The sequence below is a fragment of the Procambarus clarkii genome, chromosome 45, assembly GCF_040958095.1.
Source record: "Procambarus clarkii isolate CNS0578487 chromosome 45, FALCON_Pclarkii_2.0, whole genome shotgun sequence".
In the NCBI taxonomy this organism is placed as follows: Eukaryota; Metazoa; Arthropoda; class Malacostraca; order Decapoda; family Cambaridae; genus Procambarus; species Procambarus clarkii.
Genome location: NC_091194.1, coordinates 2,427,810 through 2,448,191, shown reverse-complemented (window position 1 = coordinate 2,448,191; position 20,382 = coordinate 2,427,810). Strand labels below are relative to the sequence as shown.

Below are 20,382 nucleotides of genomic sequence, written 5' to 3'. Positions count from 1 at the left end.
CAGGTTACATAAATGCTTTATTTGTTAACAAACAAGTTTGTGTATTTTATTTAATGGCGTTTGTGCTATAACATTAATGCTTAATACTGAAATACACTTTTTCAGTAATCATAAAATTCCCGCTAGCAGTACAATACTCACTAGTAATTATAGAAAATCATTAATAACCAAACAATTCGTAATCCAATTCACCCAGCATTAACTGGGGACCTGGATGTAAACCGAATGATTGATCGTGCTATAGGGGAAACTAGTAAAGCTTAAGATGAGTTATGTTAAGGAAAAGCTCAAAGGCTGCTAACAGGAGTCTAAAGTTGCATGTTCCTGCTGCCACTTATTCAACACTACAGCCTACTGAAGCTGCAAGGTTATCTAGTAGATTATTTGAGAGATAATACGAGGCCCAAACATTTTAGTGTTATGTCTTGTAAACAAATGTTGCTAATGAATATTATTAAATTAATTTATCTATTGAATTTTCCTATAATTCGACAATAGTTGTCATTCTCGTTTACTGAGTCAGTGTTTATTTCAAGTTATAGAGTGCAGAAGGAAAAATACAATATATAATCTTCATTATATAGTAAGATTATATCTATTTTAGAGATCCGACATTCGTAATGAAAGCGCATACTTGAAGAACGAGACCTTAGCGAGTCTTCAAAGCGAGGTGTGGTCATCATAGCCTCTTTTGCAACAATGCAGGTCACTGCAGGAACCTGTCCTGCTGGGCGCTGGTCCAGGTATAAATAGGAGCAGCAGACAGGAGCTGAGCATCAGTTGTGGTCGATACTTCATCATGAACACTAAGGTACGAAGTTCTGGCTCTAACTTTGCCTCCATGTCCAACCTTTGTAAACAGCTTCTGTGGCCCTTGAAAATCTCTTGCTTCCAAGCAGACGCTACAAGGATTGTAACAGCGCAAAGCTTAGTTTCAGCAACAGATCTGTTGCTAACATTTCTCCATGCGTTAAATACTAACACCACGAGAGACAAATGTCGTCAGGATAATGCGACAAAATTTTCTAAATCATGCAGTCATTTATGTTTTGCAGTGAGAAATCAAGCTAGGGAGAAGATATGTTAATTGGTATCCATGAGAGAGTTGTTGGTGGTTATAGTATAGTTATTATTTGTTCCAGGTACTCATCCTGCTGGGTTTGGTGGCTGCGGTCGCCGCCGACAAGCGTCCGGCCCCCTCCTTGGCCTACGGTGCTCCACGGGTAAGTCACTTAGGGGAATTATTATGTCAATACCGCAATACATGTTCAATATTGTTAACATACGATACCTGGCAATACTAGACATAATATCTTTATATCTGCCAATCTTAGACCTACTAATCCTACACCTCATAATCCCAGACAATGGTTTTGGAAGACATGATTCACTAGCTAACAAACTCTAAATATTTCCAGGCTTCATCTGAGGAGTTTGAGTCTCCCAAGTATGGCTTCGACTGGGCTGTTCAAGACAGCGAGACCGGCAACGACTTCGCCCAGCAAGAGTCCCGCGACGACGACAACACCAGAGGGTCGTACACTGTACAGCTTCCCGACGGTCGTCGCCAGACCGTGACTTACGTCGTGGACGGTGACTCTGGTTACGTGGCTGACGTCCAGTACCAGGGTGAGGCTCGCTACCCCGACTCTGATGAGGTCAGGCCTCCCAGTCCCCGGTACGGAGCTCCGTAAATGATCTTGAAAACGACGTCCACCAGCGATGATTGATGGTTACAAGTGACAACACTTTCTTAATCTCAGCCGCTGGTGGAGGCCAAGCGACACCATCTTCGCCGGTCTTTTCCTTCATAAATTATTTCCTTCACAACAATATTGTATTGTAAATAATTGTAAACCAAAATTATTTATTAAATAACGCACAACTTAAACTGTATTTTTGTTTCAAATCTTGCATAAAACTTTATATTTTATAAGAATTATCAATATTGGATTAAAAGAAATAATGACACTATAGAAAAGATAAGATAAAGTAAGAGGAACTATAACTAAAAACACAGCGCCTTATCTTGTCAAGGAAGACGAAACACAGCACCTTACAGCTTTTCGGACGTCCAAACACCTCATATCGTTATAGAAGTGGGGGAGGGGGGGGCGGGGGGGGGGAATAAGTGTAGGGAAGCGACAAAAATTAAAGAAAATTAAATGATTATTAAATAACTTGCAAATAAAAACTGTATTATGCAACAGGCCAACAGTTATACTCAGCATTGTTGCAAATTTTCCAAGATACGTGAAAACATTTAAAAACTTTGGAAAAGTGATAATGTTGAAGCTCATGAAGCTTGTGAAACCTTTTAAACTTTCCATCACAATCCCAGAAAATATGGAAACGGTAAATCTGGCTCTAGTTGAAACGTTGAACAATATTTATACATAATATGACCTGAAAGAGAGAGAGAGAGAGAGAGAGAGAGAGAGAGAGAGAGAGAGAGAGAGAGAGAGAGAGAGAGAGAGAGAGAGAGAGAGAGAGAGAGACGAGGGAAATGTAATTATGACGAGAAAGTGATCAGCCAGAATGACTAAACAACAACTGGAAGTGCAATTAGGTCAAGGAGCTCAGATATGATGACGAGGAGCTCATTAACGAGGAGCCCAGAAATAAGCGCAAAAAGCTGAACTATAAGAAGGAACAGGGACATGAAGACGAGGAGCTGGGATATAAGGACGATGAGCTGGGATATGAAAACCAAGTGAAGGAACAATTTCTAAAAACTTGGCCTATTGACTAAATCCCTCTAATTCTAATTAAAAATGAGCTGTTATGCAGGCGATGAGTCACAATAACGTGGCTGAAGTATGTTGACCAAACCACACACTAGAAGGTGAAGGGACGACGACGTTTCGGTCCGTCCTGGACCATTCTCAATTCGATTGAGAACTTTTCCTTGGATGCAGCCCCCAACAACTGTCTAACTCCAGTGTAACAATCGACTTGAGAATGGTCCAGGACGGACCGAAACGTCGTCGTCCCTTCACCTTCTAGTGTGTGCCCTGGTCATCAAAATGAGCTGGTTATCTGGTACACCTGTTATTGCTCTGAAATGATAGGCGTAGCAGATAATTTCCTAGATTATCACAGGAGTGCTAACTCAGGCTTTGGAACTGTTTCTGAAGGGATGAAACGGAACTCACAAACAACTTAACAAATAAGTATCATCTTGACGTCCACCGTTACCAAGTCAATCTCTGCTAAAGTACAATGTATGAAGAAACTTATGGTTTACCATACTCGAGATGCAACCCACAACATTGCCTAGGTCCAAGGTATATGTGTACTGCTAGGTAAACAGAGGCTTCAGGTCCAAGGGGCCCCTAAGGTAATTACTGACATTCCCCAGGATGTAGCCCCCAACAACTGTCTAACTCCAGTGTAACTATTTACTGTTAGGTGAACAGAGGCATCAGGTGTAAATGAACGTTCTTAAACGTCTCGTTTAAGAGACGTTCATCTCTGCCTAGAGATGGCATTCAGGACCATTTGGTTGCATGTCAACTGCGCAGACCACTCCGTTACAGGTCACATAAATGCTTTATTTGTTAACAAACAAGTTGGTGTATTTTATTTAATGGACTTTGTGCTATAACATTAATGCTTAATACTGAAATACACTTTTTCAGTAATCATAAAATTCCCGCTAGCAGTACAATACTCACTAGTAATTATAGAAAATCATTAATAACCAAACAATTCGTAATCCAATTCACCCAGCATTAACTGGGGACCTGGATGTAAACCGAATGACTGATCGTGTTATAGGGGAAACTAGTAAAGCTTAAGATGAGTTATGTTAAGGAAAAGCTCAAAGGCTGCTAACAGGAGTCTAAAGTTGCATGTTCCTGCTGCCACTTATTCAACACTACAGCCTACTGAAGCTGCAAGGTTATCTAGTAGATTATTTGAGAGGTAATACGAGGCCCAAACATTTTAGTGGTTATGTCTTGTAAACAAATGTTGCTAATGAATATTATTAAATTAATTTATCTATTGAATTTTCCTATAATTCGACAATAGTTGTCATTCTCGTTTACTGAGTCAGTGTTTATTTCAAATTATAGAATCTAGAAGGAAAAATACAATATATAATCTTCATTATATAGTAAGATTATATCTAATTTAGAGATCCGATATTCGTAATGAAAGCGCATAGTTGAAGAACGAGACCTTAGCGAGTCTTCAGAGCGAGGTGTGGTCATCATAGCCTCTTTTGCAACAATGCAGGTCACTGCAGGAACCTGTCCTGCTGGGTGCTGGTCCAGGTATAAATAGGAGCAGCAGACAGGAGCTGAACATCAGTTGTGGTCGATACTTCATCATGAACACTAAGGTACGAAGTTCTGCCTCTAGCTTTGCCTCCATGACCAACCTTTGTAAACTGCTTCTGTGGCCCTTGAAAATCTCTTGTTTCCAAGCAGACGCTACAAAGATTGTAACAGCGCAAAGCTTAGTTTCAGCAACAGATTGATAATCTGTTGCTAACATTTCTCCTTGTGTTAAATACTAACACAATAAGAGACAAATGTCGTCAGGATAATGCGACAAAATTTTCTAAATCATGCAGTCATTTATGTTTTGCAGTGAGAAATCAAGCTAGGGAGAAGATATGTTTAATTGGTATCCATGAGAGAGTTGTTGGTGGTTATAGTATAGTTATTATTTGTTCCAGGTACTCATCCTGCTGGGTTTGGTGGCTGCGGTCGCCGCCGACAAGCGTCCGGCCCCCTCCTTGGCCTACGGTGCTCCCCGGGTAAGTCACTTAGGGGAATTATTATGTCAATACCGCAATATATGTACGATCTTGTTAACATACGAAACCTGTCAATAATAAACCTGCCATTCTTAGATCTGCCAATCTTAGACCTACTAATCCTAGACCTGACAATCCCAGACAATGAGTTTGGAAGACATGATTCACTAGCTAACAAACTCTAAATATTTCCAGGCATCATCTGAGGAGTTTGAGTCTCCCAAGTATGGCTTCGACTGGGCTGTTCAAGACAGCGAGACCGGCAACGACTTCGCCCAGCAAGAGGCCCGCGACGACGACAACACCAGAGGGTCGTACACTGTACAGCTTCCCGACGGTCGTCGCCAAACCGTAACTTACGTCGTGGATGGTGACTCTGGTTACGTGGCTGACGTCCAATACCAGGGTGAGGCTCGCTACCCCGACTCTGATGAGGTCAGGCCTCCCAGTCCCCGCTACGGAGCTCCGTAAATGATCTTGAAAACGACGTCCACCAGCGATGATTGATGGTTACAAGTGACAACACTTTCTTATTCTCAGCCGCTGGTGGAGGCCAAGCGACACCATCTTCCCCGGTCTTTTCCTTCACAACAATATTGTATTGTAAATAATTGTGGACCTAAATTATTTATTAAATAATGCACAACTTAAACTGTATTTTTGTTTGTATTCTTGCATAAAAGTATCCTGCCTCCCCCCCTCTCCCCTTCTCTCAGAAAATATATTATTGAGAAACGCTGAAACAACTTTATGGGTCTCTCAGGAAATATATCATTGCAATTACTGAAAACTCCTAGGACATCATACAAGAATATTATGAATATATGAGAATATATTGAGAGCGAGGCGATGGGATCGATCCCGCGTTTCTCTACTCCCAATGTAATGTGTGTGTACCTGGGGAGTCCAGAGACGCCGGTTCCAACCTGCTGCATGAACTCAAGACGACAAAATATGATGGACTCAAGGCAACAAAGTGCGTCACAATGATTACCTAAGAACACTTTCACCTTGATCATGGAATGACATATCAAGACCAGTCACCTTAAGGGTGAAACTTCAGGGCCACACGGTGTTAAAATGTCATTATCATCTACCAACCACGAGCGGAAATATGTTAAACATTCTAACACTAATCTGGAATGTTGTGGGAAACGTGTGATATGTCAAGAGGCCAGACCATCCTCAGGTAGTGCTCCTCGAAGATGCCGCCGACCACAAAGAAGCATTCGAAATATTGTTAGGTTATAAAATAATATTAAGACGCAATATAATTGTGCGTACAGTCAGGCCTAGGTAGGTTCAGGATAAAGATTTGGGATGGCACGGTGAAAGGAATGGTGACCAACCACGTGGACGGTCGGGGATTGAACGCCGACCTACAAGAAGCGAGACTCGCTCTATCGTCCAGCCCAAGTGGTTGGGCAACCAAGATAGGTTACGTTAGGTGTTTGGGTTCTGTTTGCAATTATTTGCATTCATAGTAGGTAAGCAAGCATTCAAAGAGTGTTGCACTCTCGTGCGAAAAAAACCTGTTGAAGGGATTTCTTATTGAATGTTATCCATATCTAAAAAACGGGCTATTCAAGGATGGGGCTAGATTCACCAAACTCTGCAGGGTGACTGCTGGGCGTTAGGGGACATCATAGGGGGAATCGGAGTCGGCTCATGCCCTTTCAAAATCCAAATTCCAACCCTGCTAAAAATCAAACTCTGTCCCCCACTAACATTCATCATATTATTATCTAAATGATGCCCTCCATCACTGTTAACATCTACACTATACACGACCTGCGTCACTATAGCCACCTTCACTACACACTGCACTCCTCATTAACCATCTTCACTACCCGGGCACCGCTGGAGTACCCTTCTAAGCAGTGTATAGATTATGGGCACTCCCGACACTTAATCATGTTGAACATAATACGGATGAATCTTAATGAGGTTGGAATTTGGTATCAAAGGATGGTATGTGAGCTGATCCAGAATACCCTACGACCGATCCCAACACCCTCCTGTCACCATGCAAAGTTTAGTAGGCTAGCCCAAATATATATATATATATATATATATATATATATATATATATATATATATATATATATATATATATATATATATATATATATATATATATATATATACCCTATGAAAGGTAGGGAAGGTGATGAAGGGTAGGGAAGGTGGTGAAGGGTTGGGAAGGTGGTGAAGGGTAGGGAAGGTGATGAAGGGTAAGGAAGGTGGTGAAGAGGAGGGAAGGTGGTGAAGGGTAGGGAAGGTGGTGAAGGGTAGGGAATGTGGTGAAGGGTAGGGAAGGTGATGAAGGGTAGGGAAGGTGGTGAAGGGTAAGGAAGGTGGTGAAGGGTAGGGAAGGTGGTGAAAGGTAAGGAAGGTGGTGAAGGGTAGGGAAGGTGGTGAAAGGTAAGGAAGGTGGTGAAGGAGAGGGAAGGTGGTGATGATGTTGTAGATAGGGAAGTTAGCCGTACCATAGTAGTAAAAACAGTTGTGATGAAGATAGTGTGTAATGAAGATGGTTACAGTGATGAAGATTTTATGTAGCGAAGAGAACATGTAGTGAGAGCATGTGAGTGAGTGAGTGAGTGAGTGAGTGAGTGAGTGAGTGAGTGAGTGAGTGAGTGAGAACACAGCTTTTCCAGTGAATGTTTAAATGTAATATTTCACACCTTCGAAAATTTTAATTAACTATTCAGATGATAATTAACCAGAGAAAGATATCAACAAAAATGCAGTGCCAATCCTTGAAGAAAATTCTATATTTTGTATGGGAGTGGATAACGTAACAGCCTACTGTGAGGAGGCTGACCATTTACAGCGGTGTCATTGTATGACCTTTAACTAGTCCTGACGCAGAATGAAAGTAAAAGCGGATCACCGCGAGCGATGCTCTCAATACACTTTTTTTTTTTCCATCTTTACATTTACCGGAGAAAGAAAAAGTGGACAGACGACATTGGTCACATGCGGGTATAAAAGGGTTGGTTGGTGGGACAGTCGGCAGTGTGATCTCCGCTACGACACGATGAACGCCAAGGTGAGTCCTCAGAGAGAGGCATATACTTCATTCCATAATATCCCTCCTGTGGTAGAGAGGCCTTAAGCCCGCTTGCTCGTCCATCCATCTTGCATGACATAAACATACCGAGAGATGGATTCCTTTTCTCGGTTTATATACAGTGAGTTTGCTTTAATCCTGGACTTTATTCAGGATTAAAGTATACATGATGGTTTATGACAGTGTCCCATAAAACATACAATTTAGAGTAGCTTACGTGAAAACATTTGAGACATTTGTATCATCTAAGATTTGATCCATGGACTGGTTGGTAGGACATCAGTCTCCAACTTTTAAGGCATGACTTCGAATCTCTGTTGATCCAAGTCGCAGCTATAATAACTCTTCAAAAGTAGATAGGCTTTAAGCCCATTGAACCCAATGTTTAACCTCACTCATAATGCTTTTGGTTTGCATCTGAGTGCAACCTTATCTCTGACATGTTGTATTTCCAGGTACTCTTCCTGCTGGGTCTGGTGGCTGTGGTCGCCGCCGACAAGCGTCCCGCCCCCGCCCTGGCCTACGGTGCCCCCCCGGTAGGAAAGCAAATATGATTTCAACTTCTATATTAATATGTAAAATGGAGGAGAAAAAGAGATCAGCTATGGTAAACTAGAAGTTATATATCTATTTTTCTATATTATAAAATTATTTTATACTAGAAACTTACGTTAGTATTGTTATATGAATATTGATCACTTATATGTAACTAGATTTTGCGAGTAATTCAAAATATATTTTTAGACACGTTTTGATGACTCTGATGAGGTTATCGAGCCCCCGAAGTATGGGTACGACTGGACTGTACAGGACGCAGAGTCTGGCAACAGCTTCGGCCAGCAGGAGGCCCGCGACCTGGACAACACCAAGGGGTCGTACACCGTGCAGCTTCCCGATGGTCGTCTCCAGACTGTAACTTACTACGTTGACGGTGACTCTGGATTCATTGCCGATGTCCAGTACCAGGGCGAGGCTCGCTACCCCGACTCTGATGAAGTCGGTTCCTATTCTCCACCACAACAGCCCAGCGCCCGCTACGGAGCCCCCTAGGTCATCAGTCCACTCTCATAAATACTACAGTCACCCATCGATAACTCTAACATATTATTTCTGCAACCAGACAGCTACTCTTGATTATCTCCAAGCATATTGTAGCATATAAAGCCTCACTTATCAAGGTTCCAGCACATTTCACTTATAAAAGCTCTTTTTCAAATGGCCCTCAAGGTTCATGAGGCCATCTTTAGCCTTTTGAAACTTCAACCTTGGCGTTCCTTTCTCTTATCTCTCATTCCAAACTTAATATCTTTCAGCTGCTTCTCGTCATCATTGTCGAGGTCACTCCCATAGTCTTTAATGCTATGTATATAATTTATTGAATAAAGCGAATAATCGAGATTTGTTTTTAAATTTCTTCCCATGTCTTATTTATACACATTTAAATATATTTATATAGGAGGTACGACCTCTGGCTGGAAGAAAGGGACCCATAGCCTCGGAGAAAAGCACACACAGCGCATTAGAGAGAATTTTTTGGGTCCCCTTCCATGCTGTTTCGATGTTCTTTGGTCCTACCACCCCCTTCTCGTTGTGTTTTGCTTTACTTTATAAAGTATTTAACGGTTACAAGTTATATATTGGTGAACACAATGGAACTTAACTGTCTCCACGAAGAAAACGAAAAATATCCTACAAACTATTTGTCGCTTGGTTTTTGTTTCATAAATATATTTATTTAAGAGATATATATATAACAGTCGCCAATATGTTAAGTTTGGAAGAGCGCCAACTAATGAGAAAATCAACTAGAGCTCAGAAGTGACTCGAACCCGCAACCAAGGCACTCCCAGCCGCTCACCTTCCCACCGTACCACCCTGATGCTAAAAAAAGTGATAAAATCGGTATTTCACTGAAACCTCTGAAAGCCCCTACTGGAGCCACTCCAAATTGTGTGTATAATCCCCAAACACTATTAATTAGTTCATTCAACGCTAGTGAATGAACTAATTTATGATACAGTGAATGATACACAATCTGAAGATGGTGTATGATGAATGAAGTAAGGTGAATAAATTCCTTTACCGGCACCCAAGTGCTTGGGTGGAAACCTCAGGTGAAAGAAAACGTGGACTGACTTCAGTAGGGGCGTCCAGACTTTCACAGGTTTCAGTGGAACCCCTGTTGTATAACTTTTACCAAGTTAGGGTGATCCTCAAAGCTTCAGAGGATTTTTCTTACTGATATATATCACGTTAGTGTGATTCATTTTAAAGCGTCAGCTAATGCTTTAATAACTATCCTGAACCGCATGTTCCCCTGTGGCAGTTTGTTTATAAATATACTACTACTACTACTAATAATAATAACAATCATAATTCCGTTCACGAGAACAGGCAGCCTAAACTTAGTTTTACCGATGTTCCCCTCCCCAAGACCCCAGTGTTACGGGCTCACCATAGCCCGTGCTACATGGACACTTCGTTCTGAGTAGCTAAATCTGAAACAACAACAACAACAAGACCCCAGACTCCCCACCCCCCTCTCCCCCAACCCCTCTACCCCCTCCCCCCTCTACCCCCTCCCCCCTCTACACAGGCCAACCCACAACAATTACCTAACTTGTTGACCAACCTGCACACTAGAAAGTGAAGGGACGACGACGTATTCTTATGATCTTATTCCTATACCTTTTATTTCACCTTACCTCTCATACCTTTAGCCTTGCTCTTCTTCCTCTAAGATTTTCTTATCCTCACCTCTCTCTTGCCTATTTATTCCCTCTAACTCCTTCCCTTATCCAAATCGACTTGAGAATGGTCCAGGACTGACCGAAACGTCGTCGTCCCTTCACTTTCTAGTGTGTGGTTTGGTCAACATATTTCAGCCACGTTCAGTGACAGTTGGGTGGACAGGGCTTCGGACTCGTAGTCCTGAGGTTCCAGGTTCGATCCTCGGTGGAGGCGGAGACAAATGGGCAAAATGTTTTTTTCACCCTAATGCCCTTGTTACCTAGCAGTAAATAGGTACCTGGGAGTTAGACAGCTGCTACGGGCTGCTTTCTGGGGGTGCGTATAAAAAAGGAGGCCTGGTCGAGGACCGGGCCGCGGGTAAACTAAGCCTCGAAATCATCTCAAGATAATGTTATTGCGACTCCTCGTCTGCAATTACCTAACTCCAAGGAACGTGTTTACTGGTAGGTGAAAAAGAGGCATTAGACTGAGATGCCTCTCAGGCTTCTGACCTTTCCTGGACTGCTTCCCTCAATAATTGCCTCTTGTGACCAATTTTACTACAAGGTGAACAGAGATCTCAGTTGAAAGAAAACGTGGATAACCATTTCTGGTCTGCCTCCGGATTGAACTAGCGCACAGTCTTAAATTATAATTAGAACACGTTCGAATTCACATGCAATACTGAACAGTATCTTGCAGGGTCGGCGTTCGATCCCCGATGGTCCAAGTTTGTTGGGAACCGTTCCTTCCCTCCTTCCTCATATACTAGCTCCTTGTCCTCATATCCCAGCTCCTTGTTATCATACTCCATCATTCATAAATTTTAACGAATTGTGTATTAAATATATGGTTTTCTAATATATAAATTAATATTATTATATGTTGGAGTTCTGTGTATAGTTACGCTTAGGTTATTAGTTTAGGTTCTGTTGGCTATACATACAGTTGAAGTACATGGTGAAGCTTACGGGATATTCATGCCCGTGCTACCTTTTGGGTGGCTTAATCTTTATCAATCAATTAACGGGTGAAGCATTTACGGAGCTGCGTTTCGAACCGAGGTCCCCAGCGAAGCACTGTTAGAGAAATGTTCTAACGTCATCAGTGGTAAGTCGTTTGTAAATCGTGTTTCATTCATGAACATGAGCGAGAACGAGAGAGAGAGAGAGAGAGAGAGAGAGAGAGAGAGAGAGAGAGAGAGAGAGAGAGAGAGAGAGAGAGAGAGAGAGAGAGAGAGAGAGACTGAAGGTGTTATCTAATACCACACAAACCAGTCCACTCATCAACGAGTGAAAAAACTTGTCCATGATGGTAAGAACAAGGCGGAGACGACCCTCTTGTCGTTCTCTCAACCACCTCACATCCACCTGTGTTGTCTTGGGTGTGACGGATGTCCTTAACGAGTCCTTCCTGGTTAAACTCAACTACGTGCATTGTATCACACCATTTGACCCGCTAAACTAAACTGACTTTCATTACGTCTGTATATGTACGTGTTTTGAATATTTTATTTATTTTATTAACTGGAATAATAGCGAAGCTTCCGAAGAAGTCAGTGTCTCTACACACAGAAATCACAATAGATGCATCAAATGAACACATTCACAAGGGCTGAGACGAGGGTTGTCGTAGCTCAGTCCATTAAGGCAGCGTCTGGGATCCTCTCGGACATAGATTCGAACCCTCGTCACGGCCCTTGTGGATTTGTTCAAGTCACTGTCTCCTTCGCTATCACAACGAGTCTGACAGGTGGAAGAAACCTTAACCGGAATCCCGACAAGCTTGCAATGTTCAAAATCGCTCAAAAATGAAATAAAATATACGGGTTCACCATAGCCCGTGCTACTTGGAACTTTTTGTTCTGAGTAGCTGAACAACAACAAATAAAATACACAAATGAAAACTTCGTTGACAGTATGAACGAGGAAAACTAACGGGACTCAAGATTATCGTAAATAACGAGGGACTCTAACGATGAGAATTGTTGAGGTAGGCAATAGCAACCTGTCCTCACACTTAACGCAGCAATTTTTAACGCTATCGACAACAGCGTAAAAATCCCAGTGCTTTAGTGACAATAGATGGATGCCAAGGCTCGTCCGCCTCTGGTTAGACAAAACCATTTTGAATTTGACGATTGTGAGAAATGACTGGATCTCCACCTTAGTATGGAATAATATCAACAATCTCAACTAAAAATTGATGTAAAAATCTATATAATAATTATATCAACTCTATATAATAAACTAATATATAATAGTCTACATAAAAATCTATATAATTTAGTGTTTTGTTATTCAATTATATAAAGACAAAGAAAAATATGATTTTACTGTTTTTATTGAACATATCTATCTAGGTCACGTGGTCATGTGGATACCGATCAGGTTAACACTGAACGACCTCGTTCGTGATGAACTTCTCCAGGAGTAATAACACTTAAATCAATCATATATTTTCTAGCATATATTTTTCCTTGTGGTCGTATGTTACCACACACACATATATATTATATTATATTATATATATTACACACACATATATATATATATATATATATATATTATATATATATATTTTTATATATATATATATATATATATATATATATATATATATATATATATATATATATATATATATATATATATATATATATATATATATAAAACTTTTCATTGTGATATTGTTCCACAATATCACTGGCAGTTGCAAGAATTACAAACTCACCTGAAGCAGAGGAAAACATTTTACCCTCAATTAAAAAGGTTAAATATTTAGGTAACCCAACATAACCTAAGCTATCTTCATCGTAAATAAGCATTCCTAGGCATAAGTAAGCAATCCTAGACCTAAAATAACCATCCCTGGGTCTAAATAACCAACTCTAGGCCTAAATAAGCAAACGTAGGTCAGAACAAGCAATTTCAGGCTTAATTTAATACATAAATACACTATTCAAAGCCTATAAAAAGTTAAATTTAGATGTTGCCTGCTTTGTTGTACCCTAACTCCCCTTCCCACTTCGGGGGGGGGGGGGTTATGTAGCTTCAGGGCACCAATCCCTCCAGCCACTGGGCATGGCGAGAAGGCACCCCTAAGCGTACCTAATACCCTATCAAACACAAACTAAAATACACATAAATGGCAGATCTCATCACAACCCACAAGAGTTAAGATGATGATAATAACATACACAAACTGGAAAATTCTTTTGTATTTCGTTTTTCTTATATGGGACACGGCTCACACAGGGAGAGGTGCACAGTATATTAATAAAAAGAACTAAAGGTGAAGGCAGAACAACACGCTGCCTTAGCGGCTGGATTGGTGACTTGACATTGGCATACATGGAAAAAACTATTCATAGTGGAAGCTCCTAGATGTTGCCTTCTATCTCTGCTGTACAACCTGTCCTCATTTTTAATGCATATTTATTTACGGATTCAAGCAATCCGTTAAAACCATGACGCATTAGTAATAAATAGAAGCACCGTAACATTGAGTTTCAATGTATCTGCCTCGATAGGATTGATAGGTTGCCGCTAACCTTCGTGTTGCTAGGTAACACAATTATATCTTACAGAGTAGATTGTTAAGAGAGCGGACTGAGTACATAACGTGAACATTATTAGTATGAATGCACTAATTCATATTTTGTGTTATCACCCGTAGTAGCTATATATACCAACGATCAGGTTGCAATAATTCCTAAATGAGGGAGGGAATTATCAGGGAACAACGATCAGGTGTGAGTGACTGAGAGCACATTACTCTATCGAGTCACTTTAGAGTAAAGACAATCATAGAAAACGTGCAACGTTTTGAAGATAAACTTTAAATTCGTCTAAATTGTGAACACTAACTTACCCTTTTATAACATTATTTTATTTATATTTATTTTAATGTTTTAAATAAATAAAACATTTATTTAAGAGGCTTAGTAAATATCTAGATCGGACCGAAATTTCAAACAGACGTTCGACAGAGATCCAAAACGAACCCCAAATGTCAAGTAAAGGATTCATAAGGGTCCAGAACGGACCAAAATGTCAAGTAAAGGCTTCGTAAGAGTCCAGATCTGACCAATACAACAAATAAAGGCTTCGTAAGGGTGCAAAACGGACCAAAGCGTCAAGAAAAAGGCTTCGTAAGGGTCCAGAACTGACCTAAACGTCAAGACTTCATAAATGCCCAGAACGGACCAATTCATCGCTACTTCACATCTCACGTATGTGGGTTGGAATATTTGTTTTCATCCACGATGTTGCGACTGCGTACGGTACACAACTATCCGTTCTACAACTTTGATAATTATACTTCGAAAAGTTATATAAGCCAACATTCTCCCCAAACAACACTAACAGCTCATTCCTGTATCTTAATGAGGTAAGGTAATTATGAGGAGAAAGCGCTAAGCAGGTACGTGTGACTATACATCACTTGGAAAGGATATGAGGACAAGGAGCTGGAATATGAGGACAAGCAGCCGAGATATGATGATTCATATTTTGTGCTCTCACCTGTAGTAGCTATATATACCAACAATCAGGTGTGAGTGTACATTAATCTATCGCGTCACTTTAGAGTGAAGACAATCATAGAAAACGTGCAACGTTTTGAGGATAAACTTTAAATTGGACAAAGAGCACAAGCAGCTGGGATATGAAAAGGTGCTGGGATATGAGGACAAGGAACTTGGATACGAGGACAAAGTTCTGGAATATGAGGACAAGGAGGTGAGATAGGAAGAAGCTGCCCAAGCACTCATCAGGAAACGAACGCCGACCTTGCAAGAAGTAAGGCCTTCACTCTAACCACCAATTACTTCTTGGAGCCTCCATTCACCTCACTAGAAAAATCTGCAAACATTGAATGCTTACATTTCCGCTGTGACAAACAGTGAATTTGTAGTTTCGAGAGTGTCTTGATCTCTTAGAGATCTTAGCAGTAATAACAGTTGATTTGATAAACCACACTTTAGCGTATTCAAGACCTCATTACAACTTAACCTTGTAGGTCTCAGCTCTAAATCTTTCAAGCCTTAGAAGACTTGTAGGCCAGAGAAGACCTAAAATTCACAATGAGTTTTCACCGTTAAATGATTTTAAATAAGGCTAGGTCTTGCTGCTTCTGTTCAACGGGGCATGTGCAGCTGGTTCTGTTCAACGGGGCATGTGCAGCTGGTTCTGTTCAACGGGGCATGTACAGCTGGTTCTGTTCAACGGGGCATGTGCAGCTGGTTCTGTTCAACGGGGCATGTGCAGCTGGTTCTGTTCAACGGGGCATGTCCAGCTGGCTTTGTTCAACGAAGCAACCTCACTGTTCCATCAGTGAACATTCTAACTCTAATATTCTCTTGTTTATCAGATATTTCAAAATCTAGAAGTGTAGTGTGTATAACCAATTCCACATCTAGTTGTGTGGCGTGAATAACCAGTTCTAAATCTATAAGCTTGGCGTGCATACATGTAGTGTGTACTTAGTGTAATCATATGATTGTGTTTTTTTTTCTTCAGTGGGAGGCTTTTTAAAGATTCGTGAGGTCTGTTTAATAGCTACTGAAGATTCGTGCAAAAAAGTAGTTTCGTGACGCGGCGCTGACGGTGAAGGTATATAAGGGAGGAATCTTAGGGTCGAGGAGCAGTTTCCTTTGAGACATGGTCATGAACGCAAGGGTAAAGTGCTCCTTGAAGGGATATATACACCGAGAGGTGTACTCCACTTCTCGGTGTTCATACATTGAGATTTTACGCTAGTTCTAGAATATATATTCAGGAGTATACTTGCTGGTTAGATGTTATGGACTCAATAACCCTCCAGAGGCTGATAGGTCTTAAAACTAAAACATCAAAGCATTTGTTTTATAATAGGATATGTCCAGCCCCATGGACTGGTCGGTATAGTGACGGTATTGCTTCTTGCAGATCCCTCGTTCGATCCCCAGTGTTCCAAGTGGTGGGACACCGTTCCTTCACTCTCCCCTTATCCTGCCCTCATATCCCTTCATGTGCTGTATATTCATGTTGTCTTAACACTTTTCCATAGTTTCCATTCTATGTTGCCTACAAACTGGATAGTTAATAAAACTAGCCCATAAACAGTTATGAAAACCTTATAAGGTGTTGTTGAATGAAAAAGTCCTTTCCTTGTAGCGATTAATATATTGTTTCCCCGTGTTGTAGGTTGCAATAGTGCTTGTTGCAGCTGTGGTCGCAGCTGCAGACCAGCGTCCACCATACTCCTACGATAGTCCAAGGGTACGTCTACAGCTTCCGATGACGACAGAATTCAATCAATCTTCATCAAGTATTCAATCTCTGTCCTATATTACATCTCATTAATCAATTTTCATACCCTTAATAGACCATTAATTCTTTTACGTGATACGATTATATATTTTTAGGGCTCGCTTGAGTACTCAACGGAATCGAAAGAGGCGCAATATAATTACAACTATGTCATTAAGAACGACTACTCCGGCAACGACTTCGGTCACCAGGAGGCCCGCGACGGTGACAACACCAAGGGGTCGTACTACGTGCAGCTTCCCGACGGTCGTCTGCAGACCGTGACTTACTTCGTGGACGGTGACCGGGGCTACGTGGCCGAGGTCTCCTACCAGGGCGAGGCTCGCTACCCGGACTCCTCTGAGGTCCGGTCTTACGGCACTCCTCCCAGACCTCAGTATGGACTTCCTGAGTCAGAAGAATCTGTCGAGGCCTCAGCTTATTCTTTACCTGTGTCATTATACAATACGCCTACATCCTACACCACACCCAGGCCTCACACTACACCCAGAGCATCCTACACTACACCCCGATTATCCTACAATGCACCCAGGGCCATCCTACTCTACACCCAGACCATCCTACACTACACACAGAGCATTTTACACTACACCAAGGCCCAACACAACACCCAGACCATCCTACACTAGACCAAGAACATTCTACACTACACCAAGGCCCTACACAACACCCACACCAGCCTACACTACTCCCATCCACTACACTACACCTCGACCATCCTATACTACACCCAGACCATCCTACACTTCACCCAGACCATCCTACACTCCACCCAGACCATCCTACACTCCACCCAGACCATCCTACACTCCACCCAGACCATCCTACACAACACCCAGACCATCCTACACTCCACCCGGACCATCCTACACAACACCCAGACCATCCTACACTTCACCCAGACCATCCTACACTTCACCCAGACCATCCTACACTTCACCCAGACCATCCTACACTTCACCCAGACCATCCTACACTCCACCCAGACCATCCTACACTACACCCAGACCATCCTACACTACACCCAACCATCCTACACTACACCCAGACCTTCAAAGGCATTCCCTGAGCCACAGGACTCTATGGAGATCGCTATGTACCAGCCACACTCTCCTGAAGAGGATGACTCTTCAGAGAAAACATATGCTTACAGTCCCCCAATGATTAACTTCCCACTAGGACTCTCCGAAGAGTCCTCTGAAGAGTCCGAGGACTCTTCATTCGCCCGCTATACTCAATAAGACTCTCCTGAGTCCCACCAACATACGTACCTCTCTCCTATTTAATCCTACGCTTGTCAAAATTTGCCAGTGGAGAGTATTTGATTCCTCAAAGAACTACTTATAATCCCACTCACATGTGTAACTTGTAAATAAACTATGACATTTTGGCTTTTATATTATGTGTCATTTGTTCCTACACTAACGAGAAGAACAAGTTTGTTAAAACTTGAACTGTTAATGAAAGAGCAAATAACATTCCATTATGATGCGTAAGATATCATCCACTTTCTATCAGTAGTAAGATATCATCCACTTTCTATCAGTAGTAAGATATCATCCACTTTCTTTCAGTAACTAACCAACACGTAATCAATTATAAAGTTCAATTATAAAAAAATTAATGAATGATTTTTAAGTATAATTTAAAAAAATAGATATTAACACGAATATTATTAATACTAGTACTAATAATAATTAAATTAAATGCAATTATTCCCACACTATTGCAGAGAGGATCAAATATATTAGAAAAAACTGCATTTTTCGTTGCAATTTCCGAAGCGACTATCAATTGACGCTTAGCCAATTATTAAATAACAATTTTTGGAGTAAAAATATTTAGCTAATAGCAGCTTTAACAATGTAGAAACAATTGTATTTACGCTTGCAACTGCCTATATGTGTTAAACTAAGGTCCAGACTAACATAGCACCCACACTATCTACCAGCATCCACACTGTCTATCAGCACCCACACTGTCTACCAGCATCCACACTGTCTATCAGCACCCACACTGTCTATCAGCTCCCACACTGTCTATCAGCTCCCACACTGTCTTAACATAGAGTCTAGACCAACACAGAAGAGATGACGCTGGTTCTGTTTACACTGTATAGAAGCCTCACAGTGTACATTAGATGAAACGAGAGTGTCCAGCCATTTGTTCTGGCCGGGAATCGAACCCGGTATCCCCGATTATGAGTCGAGAACGAAGCTAACTGTCCTCCGAGACCCTGTAAATGGTCATTCCCCATTGTGTTGTCTGTAGGTGGTTTCAAACACGCGTACAGTCTCCGCATTACCTTAAATAGCCAATATGGCGGACTCAGAATTACTCGCCACCTACCTTACACTCGAAGCAGTGAATTCTTGGTCGTTAACTACCCGAAGGAGTGCCTCGTGTAGTGTAGTAGACGTTGTAAACAGTAGTTCCTCTTGCGTCTGGCAGCAACAGTCAGGAAAGCTGCCAGTTGTCACCAGCTGACATTGTTTTTGGCATCAGTCCACTCAAACTCCTTGAAGTATCACCATACACTCTCCTCCACCCATTACTTTACTTACAATGTGTTCCTCGGGCACTTACACACTCGATAGCACTTTATAATGTCGCCAGGACGTGGATATCCGGCCGCACGAGGTAAACCGTGGATATCCAGTCGCAGAGGTCGGTGACGTGTTTACACTGAACCTACGACCTGAGCCACAATAAAATTATAACGTCACATTGACGTAACACATCTGGTTCATACCATATACAAGACAAAAAAATTACCTCCTATTTGGGTTAGGATTAAATAGGATAAGCTAGGATAGTTTGGGTTGGATTTACTTATAGAGTAGAGAGGCCATAGCGTGGCGAGAACTTAGACCCGCGTAAAACCCGGTATGATTCGTTATCGCCATAAAAAAGAACTGTCGGTTTCACAACGGATGAGTTAAATACTGAATTATTTAGTTCCTCCTCATAAACACGTCACGTCCTCATAAACAAAGACCAAAGTGCTCATTATTCCATCCACCAAATCCCTTGTTTATGAACGAAAACAGTTTGTACACAAGTGTTCGAACATTTCTCAAATAGAGTTTCGCTGTAATTCGAACACAGGACGTGTTCGAATCACAGCTCAATAAATGCTTCACCTACGTACTACAGATGCAATTATTTACCAACAGATCCTGAGAATATACGTGATTGTAACAGCATCACAGCCAGGAACACATGGTGAGCTGTTGCAGCACCGTAGCCATTACTGAGGACTGGAGACACAACCAGTCGGTCAAGGTGCACGTCATAGTTTAATATTCCCCACCACCTGAGCAGGATTGAGCTTTGAATATGACTGATAGCAGCCCGTCCTCGCATATAAATATCCAAGCCCGTTAATCCAGCCGCCAAATCCCTTGTCTATGAATGAAAAACTGTTTACACACGATTTGCAACTGATGACGTCCGAACACTTCCGGAACAAGTGCTTCGCTGACGAAGCACTT

General features: G+C 41.5%; 4 protein-coding genes across 4 annotated transcripts; all 4 read left to right on the top strand.

Annotated features, from left to right (window-relative positions):
- Positions 1 to 747: 747 nt before the first annotated feature.
- Positions 748 to 1,891, top strand: LOC123770208 (cuticle protein 21-like). The gene is made up of 3 exons (XM_045761886.2): positions 748 to 811; positions 1,143 to 1,223; positions 1,419 to 1,891. The coding sequence occupies exons 1-3, from the start codon at positions 800 to 802 to the stop codon at positions 1,692 to 1,694; spliced, it is 369 nt and encodes a 122-aa protein (XP_045617842.1). The 5' UTR covers positions 748 to 799; the 3' UTR covers positions 1,695 to 1,891.
- A 2,421-nt stretch (positions 1,892 to 4,312) lies between these two features.
- LOC123770207 (cuticle protein 21-like) lies at positions 4,313 to 5,420 on the top strand. Its single transcript, XM_045761885.2, has 3 exons — positions 4,313 to 4,348; positions 4,688 to 4,768; positions 4,964 to 5,420. The coding sequence occupies exons 1-3, from the start codon at positions 4,337 to 4,339 to the stop codon at positions 5,237 to 5,239; spliced, it is 369 nt and encodes a 122-aa protein (XP_045617841.1). The 5' UTR covers positions 4,313 to 4,336; the 3' UTR covers positions 5,240 to 5,420.
- Positions 5,421 to 7,776: 2,356 nt separating this feature from the next.
- LOC123770209 (cuticle protein 8) lies at positions 7,777 to 9,242 on the top strand. Its single transcript, XM_045761887.1, has 3 exons — positions 7,777 to 7,823; positions 8,300 to 8,380; positions 8,589 to 9,242. Exons 1-3 carry the CDS (start codon positions 7,812 to 7,814, stop codon positions 8,892 to 8,894), a joined length of 399 nt encoding a protein of 132 aa, XP_045617843.1. The 5' UTR covers positions 7,777 to 7,811; the 3' UTR covers positions 8,895 to 9,242.
- Positions 9,243 to 16,221: 6,979 nt separating this feature from the next.
- On the top strand, positions 16,222 to 17,640 carry LOC123770210 (cuticle protein 8-like). Its single transcript, XM_045761889.2, has 3 exons — positions 16,222 to 16,255; positions 16,763 to 16,837; positions 16,984 to 17,640. The coding sequence occupies exons 1-3, from the start codon at positions 16,238 to 16,240 to the stop codon at positions 17,515 to 17,517; spliced, it is 627 nt and encodes a 208-aa protein (XP_045617845.2). The 5' UTR covers positions 16,222 to 16,237; the 3' UTR covers positions 17,518 to 17,640.
- Positions 17,641 to 20,382: the final 2,742 nt, after the last annotated feature.